This window comes from Scyliorhinus canicula, chromosome 5, assembly GCF_902713615.1.
Source record: "Scyliorhinus canicula chromosome 5, sScyCan1.1, whole genome shotgun sequence".
NCBI lineage: Eukaryota > Metazoa > Chordata > Chondrichthyes > Carcharhiniformes > Scyliorhinidae > Scyliorhinus > Scyliorhinus canicula.
In genome coordinates, this window is record NC_052150.1 from 150,925,762 (window position 1) to 150,944,077 (window position 18,316).

Below are 18,316 nucleotides of genomic sequence, written 5' to 3' on the forward strand. Positions count from 1 at the left end.
ATTTTGAGGTATTTTTGGCATTGTAAACAGTTACAGTATACAGTAATGTGCAAATATCAACTCAAACCAGTGGAAAAGACCAATCCTCTCTCAAACAGTCTACTCTCCCTCCTATTCTACTCTAATCTACCCCCCTCCCCCTGCTGACGTTTAATTCCCCGTGAAGTCGATGAATGGTTGCCACCTTCGGCCGAACCCTAATACAGATCCTCATGGCGAACTTCCAGCTCTGAAAAGCTCGACATGTCAGAGAGCATGCTTCGGTCTTTGGGGGCTTTTGAGCCCCTCCATGCCAGCAGTATACGTCACCAGGCTACCAAGGAAGCAAAGGCCAAGACGTCGATCTCCCTCTCCTCCTGGGCCCCCAGAGACCCCAAAAATTGCTACCATTGGACTCTTCACCACCCTAGTTTTCAGTACTTGGGACATGACGTCCACAAATCCCTCCCAGTATCTCCCAAGTTTTGGACATGCCCAGAACATGCCCAGAGGGGCTGTTTAGCACAGTGCTAAATCGCTGGCTTTGAAAGCAGACCAAGCAGGCCAGCAGCACGGTTCAATTCCCGTAACAGCCTCCCCGAACAGGCGCTGGAATGTGGCGACTAGGGGCTTTTCGCAGTAACTTCATTTGAAGCCTACTCGTGACAATAAGCAATTTTCATTTCATTTTCACGTGGACGTGGTTCGCTGGCCCTCCCGCACACTTAGCGCACTTGTCCTCCACCCCAGTTGAATTTACCCTACCCAGGGCTTCCACCCATACCCCTCCTCCATCTCCTTGCCAAGTTCCTCCTCCCACTTGAGCTTCAGTTCCTGTCTGGGACTCCTCCCCTTCATAAGTTCACGGTAAATATCTGAGACTGTACCCTCTCCTGCCTCTCCCCTAGAGAGACTACTGTCCTGGATCGCATTTGGTGGGAGGCGTGGGAAGGATGGGACCTGTCTACGTATGAAGTCACGCACTTGCAAGTACCGAAAGTCATTCCCTCTTACTAGTCCGAATTTCTCCTCCAAGACCCTCATGCTCGAGAAGCTCTCTCTTCTTCCTTCCTCCTCCCCCCCCCCCCCCCCCCCCCCCCAGAACATATCACCCATCCTTCCCACCCGCCACCCCGCTCAGAATCCACCGTCCATACCTCCAGGGACAAATCGGTGGTTGTCGCATATTGGAGACTAGTCTGATGGTCCCACCTCCCCTACATGCCTCCTCCACTGGCCCCAGATCCACAGGGCTGCCACCACTACCAGGCTGGAGTACCTGGCCGGCGGGAGCGGTAGGGGGGATGTGACCAGGTCTGCCAAATTGGTGCCCCTGCACAAAGCCGCCTCCACCCACCCCAAAATAGACCCGTACCCACCATCCAACTCCTTACCATGGCTATGTTGGACGCTCAGTAGTAGTTACTGAGGTCCGGCAGCACCAGCTCTTCCCCCCCCCTCCCTACGGTTCCTCTAAAGCATCGCTTTCCTCACCCGCAGGGACTTGCCCACCCAGAAAAAAGCCCATAATAATCTTGTTGACCCTTTTGAAGGACCGCAGGATGAAAATTAGGAGGTACTGAAAAATAAACAGGAATCTTGGGAGGATTGTCATCTTTACCATCTGCACTCTCCCCGCAAGTGATAGCGGGAGTGCATCCCATCTCTTAAACACGCTCTTCATTTGCTCCACCACTTGTCAAATTTAGCTTATGCAGCCTGCCCCAGTCTCTGCCACCTGTATCCCCAAGTATCAGAAACTTTCTCCGGCCATCCTAAATGGCAGCCCCTTCAACCTGTTCTCTTGGCCCCTCACCTGCACTACAAACATCTCACTTAGTCATGTTCAGTTTGTACCCCAAAAACCTGCCAAATTCTCTCAATATTCCGAGTACACTGTCCATCCCAGCCAGTGGGTCCGCTACATACAAGAGCAGGTCGTCCGCGTACAGCGATACCCTGTGCTCCACACCTCCCCTGATCATTCCCTTCCACCCCCTCGCAGCTCTCAGGGCAATCGCCAGAGGTTCTATGGCCATTACAATCAGCAACGGGGAGAGTGGACATCCCTGTCTGGTCCCCCGGTGTAGTCTAAAGTACTCTGATGTTGTCCTATTCATCTTCACACTAGCTTTTGGGGCCTGGTACAAAAGTCTAACCCAGTCAACAAAGCCCTCCCCGAACCAAAACCTTCCGAGTACCTCCCACAACTCCACCTGGTCAAAGGCCTTCTCGGCATCCATTGCCACCACTGCCTCTAGCTCGTTGCCCTCCGGGGGCATCATGATCACATTGAGTAGTCTTCTCAAGTTGGCTACCAGCTGTCTGCCTTTAACAAACCCCGTTTGGTCTACCCCGATCACCTCTGGGTCTCAGGGAGATTGGTCTGTATGACCCACATGCTTCCCGTTTTAATATCAGCGAAATGGTAGCCTGTGACATAGTCAGGGGTAGAGTCCCTCGCCTCGTTAAATACCCTAGTCAGCACCAGCCCCACTGACTCAGAACTTTTTATAGAACTCCACTGGGTATCCAACCAGCCCCCAGGATTTACCCAAGTGCATGGCCTTCAAGCCCCCCAGTACTTCCTCAGCTCTGAACCGGGCCCCCAGTCCGTCTACCAGCCCCCTACGCACTTTTGGGAAGGTCAGTCCGTCTAAGAAACGCTTCATCTCCTCTGGCTCCCCAGGTGGTTCCGAGATATAGAGCTTGCTGTAAAACTCCCAAAACACCTTGTTCAGTCCTGACGGGCCATCCACTCTGTTCCCCATATCGTCCACTACCCTGCCTATTTCTCTGACCGCCTCCTTCCTCCAGAGTTGCTGCACAAGCATTCTACTAGCTTTCTACCCATGCTCATAGACCACACCCTTTGCCTTCCCGAGTTGTTCCACTGCTTTGCTCGTGGATAACACTCGGAGCTCGGCCTGCAGTCTCCATCTACCCAAGTAGGCTCTCCCTCAGGGCCTCTGCATATTCCCTATCTGTCCGGTGGATCTCCTTGACCAGTCCGTCCATTCTATCTCGGTGGGCCCGAATTGAAATCAGCTCCCCACTCCTCCTCCCCCCCCCCCCCCCCCCCCCCCCCCCCAGCCGTACCACTGCCTTCAGCACCTCCCACAGGGTCGCTGTTGAGACTTCCTGTGTCATTAACCTGCAGGTAGTCCTGCACGCACTTCCGCAGTCTCTCGCACACCCCCTCCTCCGCTAGCAATCCTACATCCAACCTCCATTGCGAGTGCTGGTAGCTCCCTTTGCAGACCTGCAGGTCAACCCAGTGTGGGACAAGTTTCAGAGATGGTGATCGCCCAGTACTGTGTTTTTTACTCCGCCTACACAGTTCCTGCTCATGATAAAAACTGATTCTAGAGTTTACTTTATGAACATGCAAGTAGAACGAATATTCCCTCCGTCGGCCATCTGGCTCTCCATGGGTCTACCCCCCTACCCACCTGCTGCATGAACACCCTCAGTTCCCTTGCCATCGCTGGGACCCTACCCGTTCTGGAGCATGTCTAGTCCAGGGTCAATACCGTGTTGAAGTCCCCACCCATGATCAGCTTGCGTGAATCTAAGTCTGGGATTTTCCCCAGCACCCTTTTAATGAAGTCAGCGTCGTCCCAATTTGGAGCATATACATTCACCAGGACTACCCTCACCCCCTCAAGCGTACCGCAGACCATAAGAAATCTACTCCCTCCCGTCTGCAATTGTGCCCTCCACCTCAAATTGAACCCGTTTATTAATGAAGATTGTGTCCCGCCCCGCCCTCGATTTAAGAGTCCAAGCCAGAGTGGAAGACTTGGCTAATCCAGCCCTTCCTTTGTTTGGTCAGTCACTTTCAGAGGTGTCTCCTGCAGCATGATTACGTCTGCCTTTAGAGCCCGCAAATGCACAAACACACACCCTCTTGACTGGCCCGTTTAGTCCCCTGACATTCCAGGTGATCCGCCTGGTTGGAGGGCACCTGCCCCCCGCCTCCCCCCCCTTGCCGATCAACCATCCCCCTTCTTGGGTCCGCCCCCAACCCATGTGCCGCACCCCTCCCAGTAGTTCCCACCCCCAACCTCCACTCTGTTACCTAATTTAGATCCTTCCCATGTCAACAGAATAACACCCCCCCCCCCCCCCCCCTCCCCCCCGTAGCAACAACACTCCTCTGTAACCTGACCCCTGCCATATACTGGCTGTATGCATTTCCCCCCCACCCGACTCCCTTGACTAGCTTCCCGCTAGCCCGGTGACTCATCCCTCCGGCACCCACTTGTCTCGCTCCCATTGTTCCCCCGAGCTCATTCCCCCCACCCATTCCCCTGATGTCCTGCTCGAGCAGTCTCTCCCTCTGCAGTACAGGATCAAACAACAAACAAGGGCAATCAAACAAAGACCCGAGACCACTCCAGCTGTAATGCTGTTCCAGGTGTGTAAACAGATGAGTGATACCGATCACCCCTTTCTGCACATTAGTAATCAAAACACAATATAGTACCCGCGTCACCCCCCTACACCCAATACCTTTAACCCCCATTGCTTCCCGGCCAAATTTCTGTCCCGTTGGAAGCTCCAAAAAAGATAAAAAAAAACAAGGAGCAAAAATAAAACCCAAAAGAGATAGGGGGCACCCGTTTTCCACCCCCCCCCCCCCCCTCCTATTGTACCCATAGGCAGCGAAAACGGAAAACATAAACTACAAAGTACCTGTGAAGCAGCAAAAAAATTAAATAGTAAGTCAGTCCATGAAAACTAGAAGTCCCATAAATAATAATACTCAGGCTCTGACTTTGGTCCGTGGGCCCTCAGTTTGGCACAAGTCCCTGATGCTTTGCGAACTCCCATCGCCTCATCGGTGTCCATAAAGTAGTAATGCTGGCTCTGGTGCGTGACCCACAGCCACGCCGGGAAAAGCAGACCGAACTTCGTGCTTTTTGAACAAGATATCATTAATTCTTTTTTTTCCCCCACAGTAACTTCATTTGAAGCCTACTTGTGACAATCTGCGATTTTCATTTCATTTAATTTCATTTCCTGACTCGGGTCTTGAGAGATCCGTAGGACATTGTTGTTCCATGTACAGCTCTTTGTACTCATTGCCCGCTGAAGGATCCTTTAGTTCATTTGCTCCACCACTTTCTGAAGCGGTTCCAAGTTATCCCGCTTCATGTCTTCAAAACTTTATGACCTCCAAATATTGTCCAGCGCTGCTTCTGAAAGATCACTCCATCCAAACCCACTTCCCCACCTTATCCCAATAACCACTTAACCTAATCTGCACATCCCTGGAACTAAGGAGTGATTTAGTGGGGCCAATCCACCTAACATCCATATCTTTGAACTGTGGGAGTGATGCACGATCACTACTGAAGCGAGATTGTAGTCCAATTGAAGGCTTTAATGAAGTACTAAGTAGTTACCCCAGCAGCTCCGGTACAGAATGACTGCAGTGGGTGAAACACAGACTCTTATGCTCCGCCTGCTGGGCGGAACCAGCAGGCAGGTTCTACCACTCATACTCATACATCCCACCTAGGTACCGCAATACCCCTAATATAGCCTACCACAGGGAAGAAACCAGAGCACCCAGAGGAAACCCACAGACATGGGGAGAATGCAAACTCCAGTCACTTGAGGCCAGAATTGAACCCGGGTCACTGGCGCTGTGAGGCAGCCGTGCTAACCACTGTGCTGCCCTGTTTGTTGATTATTCATCATGCATTGTCTGCTCTGAGTGGGTGTGACTTAAACTTGTGCGCATCTTCTTGACAATACAGCTACAACACGGTAGCATTGTGGATAGCACAATCGCTTCACAGCTCCAGGGTCCCAGGTTCGATTCCGGCTTGGGTCACTGTCTGTGCGGAGTCTGCACATCCTCCCCGTGTGCGTGAGCTTCCTCCGGGTGCTCCGGTTTCCTCCCACAGTCCAAAGATGTGCAAGTTAGGTGGATTGGACATGATAAATTGCCCTTAGTGTCCAAAATTGGCCTTAGTGTTGGGTGGGGTTACTGGGTTATGGGGATAGGGTGGAGGTGTTAACCTTGGGTAGGATGCTCTTTCCAGGAGCCGGTGCAGACTCAATGGGCCGAATGGCCTCCTTCTGCACTGTAAATTTTATGAAACACTGGAAAATTACCCAGGTGTGTCCGTCCACGAAAAGGACAAAAGCAATCCAACCAAAAATCCAACCAATCACTGCCTCTTCAAGCCACTCTTGATCAATGGCAAAGATATGGAAGGTGTCATGTACCGTGCTTCCAAGCAGCACTTACTCAATAATAACCTGCTAAATGACACACTCAATTTGTGTTCTGCCAGGATCACACTGCTCCTGACCTCATTACAGCCTTGATCCAAACATGACAAAACAGCTGAACTTGGTGAGGCAAATGACTGCCTTTAACATCAAAACAATATTTGACTCTGGGTCTATACTCGTTGGGAGTTTAATAATCTTTATTGTCACAAGTAGGCTTACATTAACACTGCAATGAAGTTACTGTGAAAAGCCCCTAGTCACCACATTCCGACACCTGTTCAGATACACAGGGAGAATTCGGTATGTCCAAATTATCTAACACCACATTTTTCGGGACTAGTGGGAGGAAACCCACACAGACACGGAGAACATGCAGACTCCACACAGATAGTGACCCAAGCTGAGAATCGAACCTGGGACCCTGGAGCTGTGAAGCAACAGTACTACCCATATTTAGAAAGAAGAGGAGGGGATCGTATTGAATCTTACAGGATACTGAGAGACCTAGATAGAGTGGACGTGGAGATGTTTCCACTGGTAGGATAAACTAAAATCTGAGGCCACAGCCTCAGGAAGAACGGACGTTCCTTTAAAACGGAGGAGGAATTTCTTCAGCCAGAGGGTGGTGAATCTGTGCTGCAGAAGGTTGTGGAGGCCAAATCAGAGTGTCTTTAAGACAGAGATAGATGGGTTCTTGATTAATAAGGGGATCAGAGGTTATGGGGAAAAGGCAGGAGAATAAGGATGAGAAACATATCAGACATGATCGAATGACAGAGCAGTCTTAATGGGCCAAATGACCCAATTCTGCTCCCTTGACTTATGGCTGATCTGGTTGCAGTCTCTGCTCTTCTTTAATGTTTTGAAACTCTATCCTCTAGTTCTAGTCCCCTACAAGACGAAACATCCTCCTAATATCCACTCCTGATATGTTTCGATAAGATCGCCTCATTCTTCTAAATTCCAATCCGTATAGGTCAAACCTCTTCAACCTTTCTTTGTAAGATAAGCCTTTCATCCCAAAATGGAGTCAAGCAAACCTTCACTAAACTATTTCTGATGCAATGCTTTTTTAAAAAAAAAATGACAGTCTTCCTGATAGGTGCTCACCAATGCCTTGTACAGTTGCAGTAAAACATGCTGATTTTTATATTCCATTCCCCTTCCTAATCACTTGCTGTACCAGGATACCCAAATCCCTTTCTACCACAAAGTTCTGCAATCTTTCTCCATTTAAATTGTACACTGCTTTTCAATCTTCCTGTCAAAAGTAAACAAGTTCATATTATGCTCCCATTTGCCATGTTTTTGCCACTCACAAACTGTCTATATCCCTTTTCAGGCTCTATACCTACTTTTGACAACTTAATGTATGTAATGTAATGTAATCTATGTAATGACTCTTACAAAACTGAACACATGACTATTCATTTGACTAATGTGCAGCATTTTTGAAGTGTAGTCACTGTTGTAATGGGGGAAAGCAACTACACAACAACTGGACTTGAGAAATACTAGCCACTCCTTCAAAATTCTGGAGTCCAGACCTTATTTACAGCCTTGGTCTAAAGTTTGGATAACTAAACTTCAATAAAAAGTTAGTGATTGGGCTAAAGAGCTGAAATAAAGAGATGAGGTGAGGGTTGCTATCCTTGGTATCAATGTAGCATTTGACCAAGGAGTCCAAGGAAAATTGAATTCGATAGGAATCAGAGGGAAAACGCTCCAGTGGTTGGACTCAACTTGCACAAAATAAGATGGGTGTGGTTGGAGGCCAATCATCTCAGCCCAGGTCATGATAGGAGTTCCTCAGGTCCAACCATCTCACTGCTTTGATTAAGTCAGAAATAGGAATATTTGCCAATGAGTGCACAACATTCAGCACCATTCAGAACTTGATACTGAAGCAGTCTGCAGGCAGAACCACCTAGACATCATTCAGGCTTGGGCTGATGTGGCACATTAATACTTGTGCCACACAACTGCCAAGCAATGACCATCTCCAACAAGAGAATCTAATCATCTTCCTTTGACGTTCAATAGCATTATCGTCACTTAAACTCCTGCCATCAACATCCCGAGGATTACCACAACTGGATCAACCATAAAAATACTGTGGTCATATAAACAGGTCAGAGGTTGGGAATGCTGGAGCAACCAACTCATCTAATTCCCCAAATTCCTTCTAATCTACAAGGTGCAATCAGGAGTGTGATGGAATAATATCCACTTGCCTGAATAGTGCAGCAACAACACCACAAGCTCAATATCACTCAGATCAAAGCAGACCATTTGATCAGCAGCCAATCCACCACTTTAAAACAGGACTTAAAATGGTGCCACTGTTCCTTTGTCATTGGGTCACCAAAACCTGGAATACCCTTCCTAACATTGTGGGTGTACCTATTTAAAAAAAAGACTGCAGAACTTCCAAGGTGACTCACCAGCACCTCCTCAAAAGGCAATTAGGGAAGGTCAATAAATGCTGGCCAGTGACAAATTGAAAATCCAATTTGTATTCAACAAGCTTCCACAAATAGCAATATGATAATAATCAATTGACCTGATTTGTTTATTGATTTGATGCAGATACAAATGTTGGCAAGAGACCAAAGATAACTCCCCTACTCACCCTCAATGGGTCTTTGCCATCAGAGAACAGACTGGGCCTCAGTTTAATCTCTCATCTGATAGACAGCACATCCAACACTATTTTGACCTGAGTTTTTAGAGTGGCTTAAATCCACAATTTTCTGGTTCAGGTCATGGCCAACAACATCTGGTAGTTCAACAGTTTAACACAGTACCGACTTTACAGAGAAAAAGTTGTCCCTGTACTTTGTAGGTCAGTCTCTTGAAGATGGCATAGCTTAATAGCAGCTTCCTTTGGGAGCAGTGTTAGTGAAATGCCAGGCTGGACTGCCTAGGTCAGTAAATGCAGGTCATAGCTAACAGGTACCAACATTAATCAGAGCTGCAATCACACGTGATAGGAAGATCAGGTTAACAGTCAAAACCTTGGAGCATCAATAGAACTCCAAAAGGAATCAATAGCCTGAGCCTTTCCTGCAAGCACAAACGTACAAGAATTACAGAATTGTTACAGCATAGTGGACAGCCATTTGGCTCTTGTATCTGTTCCATACCTGCTCTCCATCAAGCATCATGACTAAGTGCCATTCCCCTTACTCCAACACATTGTTTTTATTCAATTCAAATGATCATCTAATGCCCTGTTGAAAATAGGAGCAAGTCTTGTAATACTAAACTAAATGAGGCAAATGAATTTAAACCAACTGACAAAAGCAATTATTCAATAGTTCTTGTAGTCACTCATGTACATCCTTGAAGATTTATCAACTTGGACTTAGGCAATGTGGAGACAGGGTGGAGTGTGGTTGTTCCTCAAGGGGATGGGTATATTCCATATCAGACAAACCGAAAAATTCACATATGACAATTTCTCAGTGGCTTAATCTAGAAGCAAAAATGAAATTGGCTCCTATGCCTGCTTGCATGCATGCACAAGACTGGCAGCAGAACACCGATTTTCAATTTGGAATCTAATTAAGTACTATTGCTCCAATTGTTGCATACTTTCAGGTCATTTACCTGACCTACTGCACAGAACTGCGTCCTTCCTTACTGGACATGCAACATATTAATTAAGCAAATAATGTTGGATGCATTCTCAACCAACCTGATGATATGGGCGAATTCAGCAAATAAAGTTTCTCTGTGCCCAAATCTGCACACAGAACAATTCAGCCACCAGAAAACTGTCACGTTCACAATGTTATTAACCCACCAGATCCATCATTGCATTCTGTAGTAGATCTTTTATGCTATCTGATGCAGTCTTCTCCCATTTGATCTCTGCCACTTTTCCCCATTGCAGAACACTGGAAAGGTCCCATCCTACTATACAAACATCCCCTGCAACTATTACAGAGGTGCATTATTCTCCTTGGGCATTCAATCATGTTTCAATGCTCTCTACTGGTCTGGCTCTGTATAATAGCCTTTGCATGGTTCTAGTCTACAGCACATAATAAGCAAGGAGGCAAGTAGCAGATTCAGGTTGAAAGATTGGTGAAATGGGTTGATTCATGGCAGAAGAGAATTATAACAAAAAAAGGAATGAGGTCTTGCATTTTGGAAGAATGAAGAGGCACTGTAAACTTATTTTAAAGGGGGTGCAGGAATAGAAACCGGACAGTTTACATACACAAATCTTTGAACACAGCAGGCCAAGTTGATGGTTGTTAAAACCTAGAGTACAATAGCATGCTAAACCATTACAAATCCAAAAGCAAAAAGCAGAACACTGGATGATGGAAATCTGAAATGACAACAAAATGCTGATAGCACACGGAGATGCTATCTGGCCTGCCAAATATGAACAGAATTTTGTGTTTATTCCATTATACGCCCATGGTTAGGTTTCAGCTAGCATATCATGCACAATTCCAGGCATACTTTAGGAAGGATGCCATGGTTTGACCACCTCAGGGGAGAGCACGAGTTAAGATCCTTTTGGGAACAGAGGGGAAGAAGCATGCAGGCAGCCATCAGGAGAGGTAATGAAAAACTGCCAGAGGGAAAGCTTTGACAAAGGATTCGGAAAGAGATGTCCCTAACAGAAGAGATTGCTTCCCAAATCAAAGTGCTGCCTTTGTCTGAATGTGCAAGTGGAACAAAAGCTGGGTTCTAAGGCCAAGTATTATTTAATGGGAATTAGTGTTAAAGTTAAACTGTATATAATATGTTAGTGTTAGAACAGTGAAGTCTGAAAGTTAAGTGCTTTCTTTTGTTTTAATAAAGTTGTTCAAAACCCAATTTCTTATATTATCATTCAGAACAAATCTGTCTTTTCTACAGTCTGAAAACGTCGCCTATCTCGTTCAGATCTTAACCTTTGTTGCGGTCCGCAAGTGTTTCAATAAGATTACCTCATTCTTTTAAACAGCAATGCCCCAACCTTTCATAAGACAACCCCTTCTTCCCAGGAACCTTCTCTAAACTGCTTCCAAAGAATTATATCCCTCCTTTTGTATGGAGACCAAAAGGTTATTCTAGATGTGGTCTCACCAATGCTCAGTACATAAAAGACCATAAGACATAGGAGCAGAATTAGGCTACTGGGCCCAATTAGGCTACTCAGCCCATCGAGTCTGCTCCACCATTCAATCATGGCTGCTGTTTTCTCATCCCAATTCTCCTGCCTTATCCCCATAACCCCTGATCCATCTCGGTCTTAAAAACACTCCACAGCCTTCTGCGGCAAAGAGTTCCACATATTCACTACCCTCTGGCTGAAGAAATTCCTCATCTGTTTTAAAGGATCGTCCTTTAGTCTGAGATGTATCCTCTGGTTCTAGATTTCCTACAAATGGAAACATCCTCTCCACCTCCACTCTATACAGGCCTCAGTATCCTGCAAGTTTCAATGAGATTCCCCCCTCATCCTTCTAAACTTCAACAAGTAAGACTCAGAGTCCGAAACCATTCCTCATACAATAAGCTCTTCATTCCAGAGATCATTCTTGTGAACCTCCTCTGGACCTTTTCCAAGGCCAGCATATCTTTCCTTAGATACAGGCCCAAAGCTGCTCAATATTCCAATGCGGTCTGATGTACTTCTGGGGCCTTATGCAGCCTCAGAAGTACACCCCTTGTATTCTAGCCCTCTCAACATGAATGCTAACATTGCATTTGCCTTCCTAACTGCCGACTGAATCTGCACATTAACCTTCAGAGAATCGTGAACAAGGACTCCCAAGTTCCTTTGTGCTTCTGATTTCCTAAGCATTTCCCCATTTAGAAAATAATCTATTTCTCCATTCCACCTTCCGAAGTGCATAACCTCACTTTTCCAGTGCATTCCATCTGCCACTTCTTTGCCCATTCTCCAACCTGTCCAAGTCCTTCTGTAGCCTCCTTGCTTCAATACTACCCATCCCTCTACAGATCTTTGTATCATCTGCAAACTTAGCAACAGTGCCTTCAGTTCCTTCTCTCAGATCATTAATGTATATTGTGAAAAGTTGTGGTCCCAGCACAGACCCCGGAGACACACCACTAGTCACCGGCTTCCATCCCGAAAAAGATCCCTTTATCTCACTCTCTACCTTCTGCCAGTCAGCCAATCCTCTATCCATGCCAGGATCGTACCCTTAACACCATGGGCTCTCAACGTATTTAACAATCTCCTATACAGCACCTTGTCAAAGGCCTTCTGGAGATCCAAATAAAATCACATCCACTGGTTCTCCGTTGTCTAATTTTCTGGTTATCTCCTCAAAGAACTTAACAGATTTGTCAGACATGACCTCCCCTTGACGAAGCTGTGCTGACTCAGTCCTATTTTATCATGCCCTTCCAAGTACTCCGCACTCATCTTTAATAATGGACTCTAAAATGTTACCAATGATGGAAGTCAGGATAACCGGCCTATAATTTCCCATCTTCTGCTTCCCTCCCTTCTTAAACAGAGGTGTTACATTAGTCACTTTCCAGTCCTCTGGGACCATTCCTGCCTCCAGTGATTCCTGAAAGATCACCGCCAATGCCTCCAGAATCAGCTATCTCTTTTAGAACCCTGGGATGTAGTCCATCCAGTCCAGGTGATTTATCCACCTTCAGACCTTTCAATTTCCACAGAACCTCCTCCTTAGGTGATGAACACTGCACTCACCTCTGGCCCCTGATTCTCCTGGAGCTCTGGCATCCCATTGGTGTCTTCCACCATGAAGACTGATGCAAAGTAACTATTCAGTTCCTCTGCCATTTCAGTTTCCTATTATTACTTCTCCTGCCACATTTTTCAGTGTTCCAATGTCTATTTTTGCCTTTTAACTTGTATATTGAAGAAAAATCTTACCATCTTCTTTTATATTACTAGCTAGCACTCATTTCATCTTCTTTTTAGTTGTCATCTGCTAGCTTTTAAAGGCTTCTCAATCCTCTGGTTTCACCACTTTGTATGCTTTTGCTTGTATGCTGTCCTCCACTTCCCTTGTCAAGCCATGGATGCCTTGTCCTCCCCTTAGTAGGTTTCCTCCTCCTTGGGATGAATTTCTGTTGCGTCTCCCGAATAACCCCCAAAAAACTTCTGCCCTTGCTGTTCCACTGTCTTCCCTGCTAGGCTCCTTTTCCAATCAACTCTGGTCAACTCCTCCCTCATATCTTTGTTGTTACCCTTATTTAATTGTAATACCATTACATCTGATTCCAGCTTCTCCCTCAAACTGCAGGGTAAATTATATCATATTGTGGTCACTGCTCCAAAGGGTTCCTTCACCTCAAGTTCCCTAATCAAGTCTGCCTCATTGCACATCACCAAATCCAGAATTGCCCATTACCTAGTAGGCGCCGTGACAAGCTGCTCCAAAAAACCATCCAAGATATTCCAAATTCCTTTTCTTCAGATCCACGACCAATCGGATTTTCCCAGTCCATCTTCATATTCAAGTCCCCCCAGGATTATTGTAATATTCCCTTTTTTACATGCCATTTCTATCTCCGGATTTATTTGCTGCCCCAAATCCTGACTACTGCTCGGGGGCCAGTACATAACTCCTATTGGGGTCTTTTTATCCAACTTAACTCTACCCACAGAGATTCTATGCCTTTTGATCCTGTATCAGTCCTTGCTATTGATTTAACTTTATTCCTCATCAATAATGCAACCCCACTCCCTTTGCCCACCTGCCTGTCCTTTCGATAGGACACACATCAGTGTTTATTTAGATCCCAGCCCTGATCCCCTTGCAACCACACCTGTGATGCCCACAACATTGTACTGGCCACACTTGTCACCTTTTTTGCTCTGCCCGAGGGTGTTGTTGTTCTATTTTTGTTCTCCATTTCCCCTTCAGTTATTACACCTTCTGAACTAACACTCTAGTCCCCACCCCCGCCATAGTAGTTAAATCCTCCTGAGTGACTCTAGCAAACCTCCCAGCCAGGATAATGGTGCCCCTCCAGTTTAGATGTAACCCGTCCTTTTGCACAGGTCCCACCTTTCCCGAAAGAGATCCCAATGGTCCAGAAATCTGAAACCCTGCCTCCTACACCACTAGTTTAGCTGCACTGTCCTCCCATTTCTAGCCCCACTGGCATGTGGCACAGGGAGTACAGTTGTAGTAAGTGCCTAATTTTATATTCCATTCCCCTTGCAATATCTGTTAACATTCTATTTGTCTTCCTAATTACTTGCTGCACACATGCTAACTTTGTGATTCATGTACAAGGTCATCCAGATCCCTCCATACCACATCATTCTGCAGTCTGTCCATTCAAGTTCTCTTTTTACCAATTTTCCCCATCTCTAATAATATAATAATAATAATCTTTATTGTCACAAGTCAGCTTGCATTGCAATGAAGTTACTGTGAAAAAACCCTGGTCGCCACATTCCGGCACCTGTTCGGGTTCACAGAGGGAGAATTTAAAATGTCCAAATTACTTAACAGCACGTCTTTTCAGGAATAGTGAGAGGAAACCAGAGCACCCGGAGGAAACCCACACGCAGACACGGAGAACATGCAGACTTTGCACAGAGAGTGACCCAGCCAGGAATCGAACCTGGGACCTTGGCGCTGTGAAGCCACAGTGCTAACCACTGTGCTACCATGCTCCCCACTCTGACCTGATTTGCTGGTGCACTCTACTGTCCCTTCTTATTCTGGTTATCATTATCTGTTTTGTTACTCTGCATTTATGGCCATGTCCTTCCACTTCAACTTTCTAAAATTGCCCTCATGTGAACACTCCCGTTCACTATTAGTTTAAAGCCCTCTTCAGACTTAGTTACTGGCCCCAGCATCATTCAGGAGATGGCCATCGCAACAGTACAACTCCCTCTTTCCCAAGTACTGGTGCCAGTGGACCACAGGTCAAAACCTTTCTCCCACACCAACCTTTGCATCATGCACTTAAATCTCAAATCATTTTTGTGCCAATTTGTTTGTGGCTCAGTTAGTAACCCAGAGACTGTTAACTTTGTAGTTCTTTTTAATTTATCCCTTAACTGTTCATACTCCCGCAGCAATACCTCTCAGTCTTATCTATATCGATTCACACGTGGACGATGACAACTGGGTCCATCTCCTCCCACCAAGTTGCTCTCCAGTCCAGAAATATCCTCAACATTGGCACAAGGCAGACAACCATGCCTACAGAACTTCCTTGAGCCACAGGGAACTCCCCTTCCCCCAAACTATACACTATCCTCTACTACAACTATATTCCTTCCACCCCTCCCCCCACTCGACTAGCCTCCTGAACCATGGCACTTACCATGGTCAGGCTGCTCAGTCTCCTAGCAGTTTCTGCTCTCGTCAACACACGCTGCAAGAACATTAAAATATGGATAATTGCAAGGCTACCTTCTGGATCTGCACATATACCTCAATTTGCAGTCTCACCTTCCTGTCACTAATCACAAACAAAATCTGAAGTACCTAATCTAAGGCGTGTGACTGCTTTCAGAAACAATATGTCCAGCTAACATTCCGCTCTCCCAGATACATCAAAGTGTCTGAAGCTCAGGCTCCAACTCAGCCAGTTCCTGCAAGACACCGAGGATAGATTTGAGACTGCCCTGAATTACATGTCGCCAACAACCATATGCTACAGTTGCAACACATCATCTGCCCTTTCCACTTTCTATCCCCTGACAACATTATCAGCATAAATTCAACTTCTATATTTAAGTTTATGACACCCATATATCCCAAATTTATTTTCTCAACCTCAAACTACTTCCATTGCTTATCTAATATATCTTGGATGGGTCACCATCATAATCATAGAATTCTAGGGCAACACAATGGCACAGTGGTTAGTACTGCTGCCTCTCTGTGCCAACAGCCCAAGTTCAATCCTGGCCCCAGGTCACTGTCCATGTGGAGTTTGCACATTCACCCCATGACTGCATGGGTCTCACCCCCACAATCCAAAGATGTGCAGAGTAGGTGGATTGCCCCAAGGCCTGAACACAAGTCAAAAGGTGCCATTCCAAGATTAAACTGGGTTAAAGTCCAACATGTGTGTTTCAAACACTAGCTTTCAGAGCACTGCTCCTTCCTCAGGTGAATGAAGAGGTATATACCTCGTCATTCACACGAGGAAGGAGCAGTGCTCCGAAAGCTAGTGCTTGAAACAAAGCTGTTGGACTTTAACCTGGTGTTGTAAGACTTCTTACTGTGTTCACCCCAGTCCAACGCCGGCATCTCTGCATCAAGATTAAACTGCTTTAGTTAGATACTTTACATCCTTCAATACACTTGATCTTAAGTGTTGCTGTGGATAAGGAATGTTGAAAATCTCACACGTTGATCTACCACTGGAGGCAAAAACATTTGCTTCATTCAACATGAAATTAGATCGTCTTGTAGCTTCCTATTCTGGATGGATGAAGAGATGGGGAAAATGGCTTCTCGTGAACTCAACTAACTACGTTGAGATTTCACCTTTTTGCAAAGAAAGCAGACAGCAAGGTGAATAGTGGAACATATCAACTTTGCGTGTGCTCCAACATAATCAAACTTGACTCCCAATCTTCTATCGCCACCCTAACCCTCGTCCTTGGTCAGTATACATCCAGATGCAAGTGTTGCCTCATTTATAAAGAAAATGGAGTCAGTCCTGAAGTATTTGAGTGGCTGGAAACTCAATGAGCGTGTTCACGGCGGGCAGGGCATCGGCTGGCTGGACAAGTTAACAAAAAGAAAAAAAAAAGGAACGAAACGACAATCGGCCTCAACACTAAAGTCAAAACTAAAGGCGACGAGGTGGGACTAGGTGTATAAGGAAAAAAAAACCGCTCCCTCCCCGCCGGCCTCGCAACAATTGATCACCATGAAACGTGGAAACCGCCATTTAACGATGTCAATGGCCGGCAGTCCGCTTCCCGCGACTCTCCGGAAAACGTCACGTGCTTTAGGTTTTAGTTTAATAAGTTTCATCAAAATAAAGTTAACCAACATATTGTTGCAAACACCCAGTGAACACAGGATGTGGAGACTAATCGCGAGTTTATATCCCGCGTGTTGCTTTTACCATTTCTGCCATTTTCCTCAGCACCATCCGTTGGAGCCTCCTAGCAGGCAAACCTTCAGCAAGGTACAACACCGCCGCGCGCTGTATTTATAGTCAAGATCCAATCAACACCATCCAGTAGGGGTAGCCCATTGGCTTTAACTAAGTGATCGGACGATTCGTATCCTTTCAGCATTTTCTAAAAATAGCAACTATGTTAAATAATAAATAATAAAAATGTTCTACAAGGCGGAACTCCATAACATCTAGGCAAAGTGCTGACGGTATAAACGCCTGTATTTAGGATACATCCTATCGAGGCGGCTGATGGAAGAGTCCAAACCAGCCCGCGCTCTCAGTCAGGAGGCGCGTGAAGCGAGGCTGCAATTTAAAGGCCGCCATTTTGTTGCATGAAGAAACGTTTAACGGATGAAATATTTAAAGTTTAAAGTTGGGGGCGGGGAGGCGAAAAATAAAACCGTACCGGACTCCTAATCGTTGGAGAGGGTTCTCGAATTAATGGTTGAAGTTCACTCTCGTTCCCTCATTTCAAAGTTGGAAATTATAAAGATTGAAACTATGCCGCTGCTATTAAAATTGATTAGCTACAGTTAGAATTGGGACGTGAACGTTATATGTTCAACGCGGTCTAATTTCAGGAGCGACGCTCTCGATACCGAACGCTTGCACTGCTTTTTGTATATTATACACATATATCTGAGCAAGTGAGGATAGTTTGTACTCTTCAGAAAAGGGGAAGAGTTTCTGACTGACGAGTTTGTGGGGACTGCAACAGCGCCTAAATATTAACTGAAGCAAATACCACAAGAAAATCTGAAATAAAAACAATGCTGGTTTTGGGTTAGGCAGCATCTAAGGAGCGAGAAAGTACTTGCACCATATTTTCAGAAATATAAAGACCTTGGGAGGATACAGAAAATATTTCCAGGAATGGTTGCAGGGATGATGAACTTAAGTGACGTGATACATTTGAAAGCTTGGCTGTCCTTCGAGAAGAAAAGATTGAGAAGTGTTTGAA

General features: G+C 45.9%; 1 protein-coding gene across 6 annotated transcripts in view; it reads right to left on the minus strand.

Moving 5' to 3' along the window:
• Positions 1–17,450, minus strand: part of dazl (deleted in azoospermia-like) — a 280,980-nt gene extending 263,530 nt beyond the window's left edge. The window contains exon 1 of one of the 6 annotated variants that reach the window (XM_038797816.1): positions 17,299–17,450. In XM_038797816.1, coding sequence (XP_038653744.1) covers positions 17,299–17,325 — 27 coding nt within the window. In that variant the 5' untranslated portion in view covers positions 17,326–17,450. Of the gene's footprint in view, positions 1–9,377; positions 9,436–17,298 lie in introns of those variants that run through there. The other 5 variants (XM_038797817.1, XM_038797819.1, XM_038797820.1 and 2 more) reach the window with 5 other exon arrangements.
• Positions 17,451–18,316: the final 866 nt, after the last annotated feature.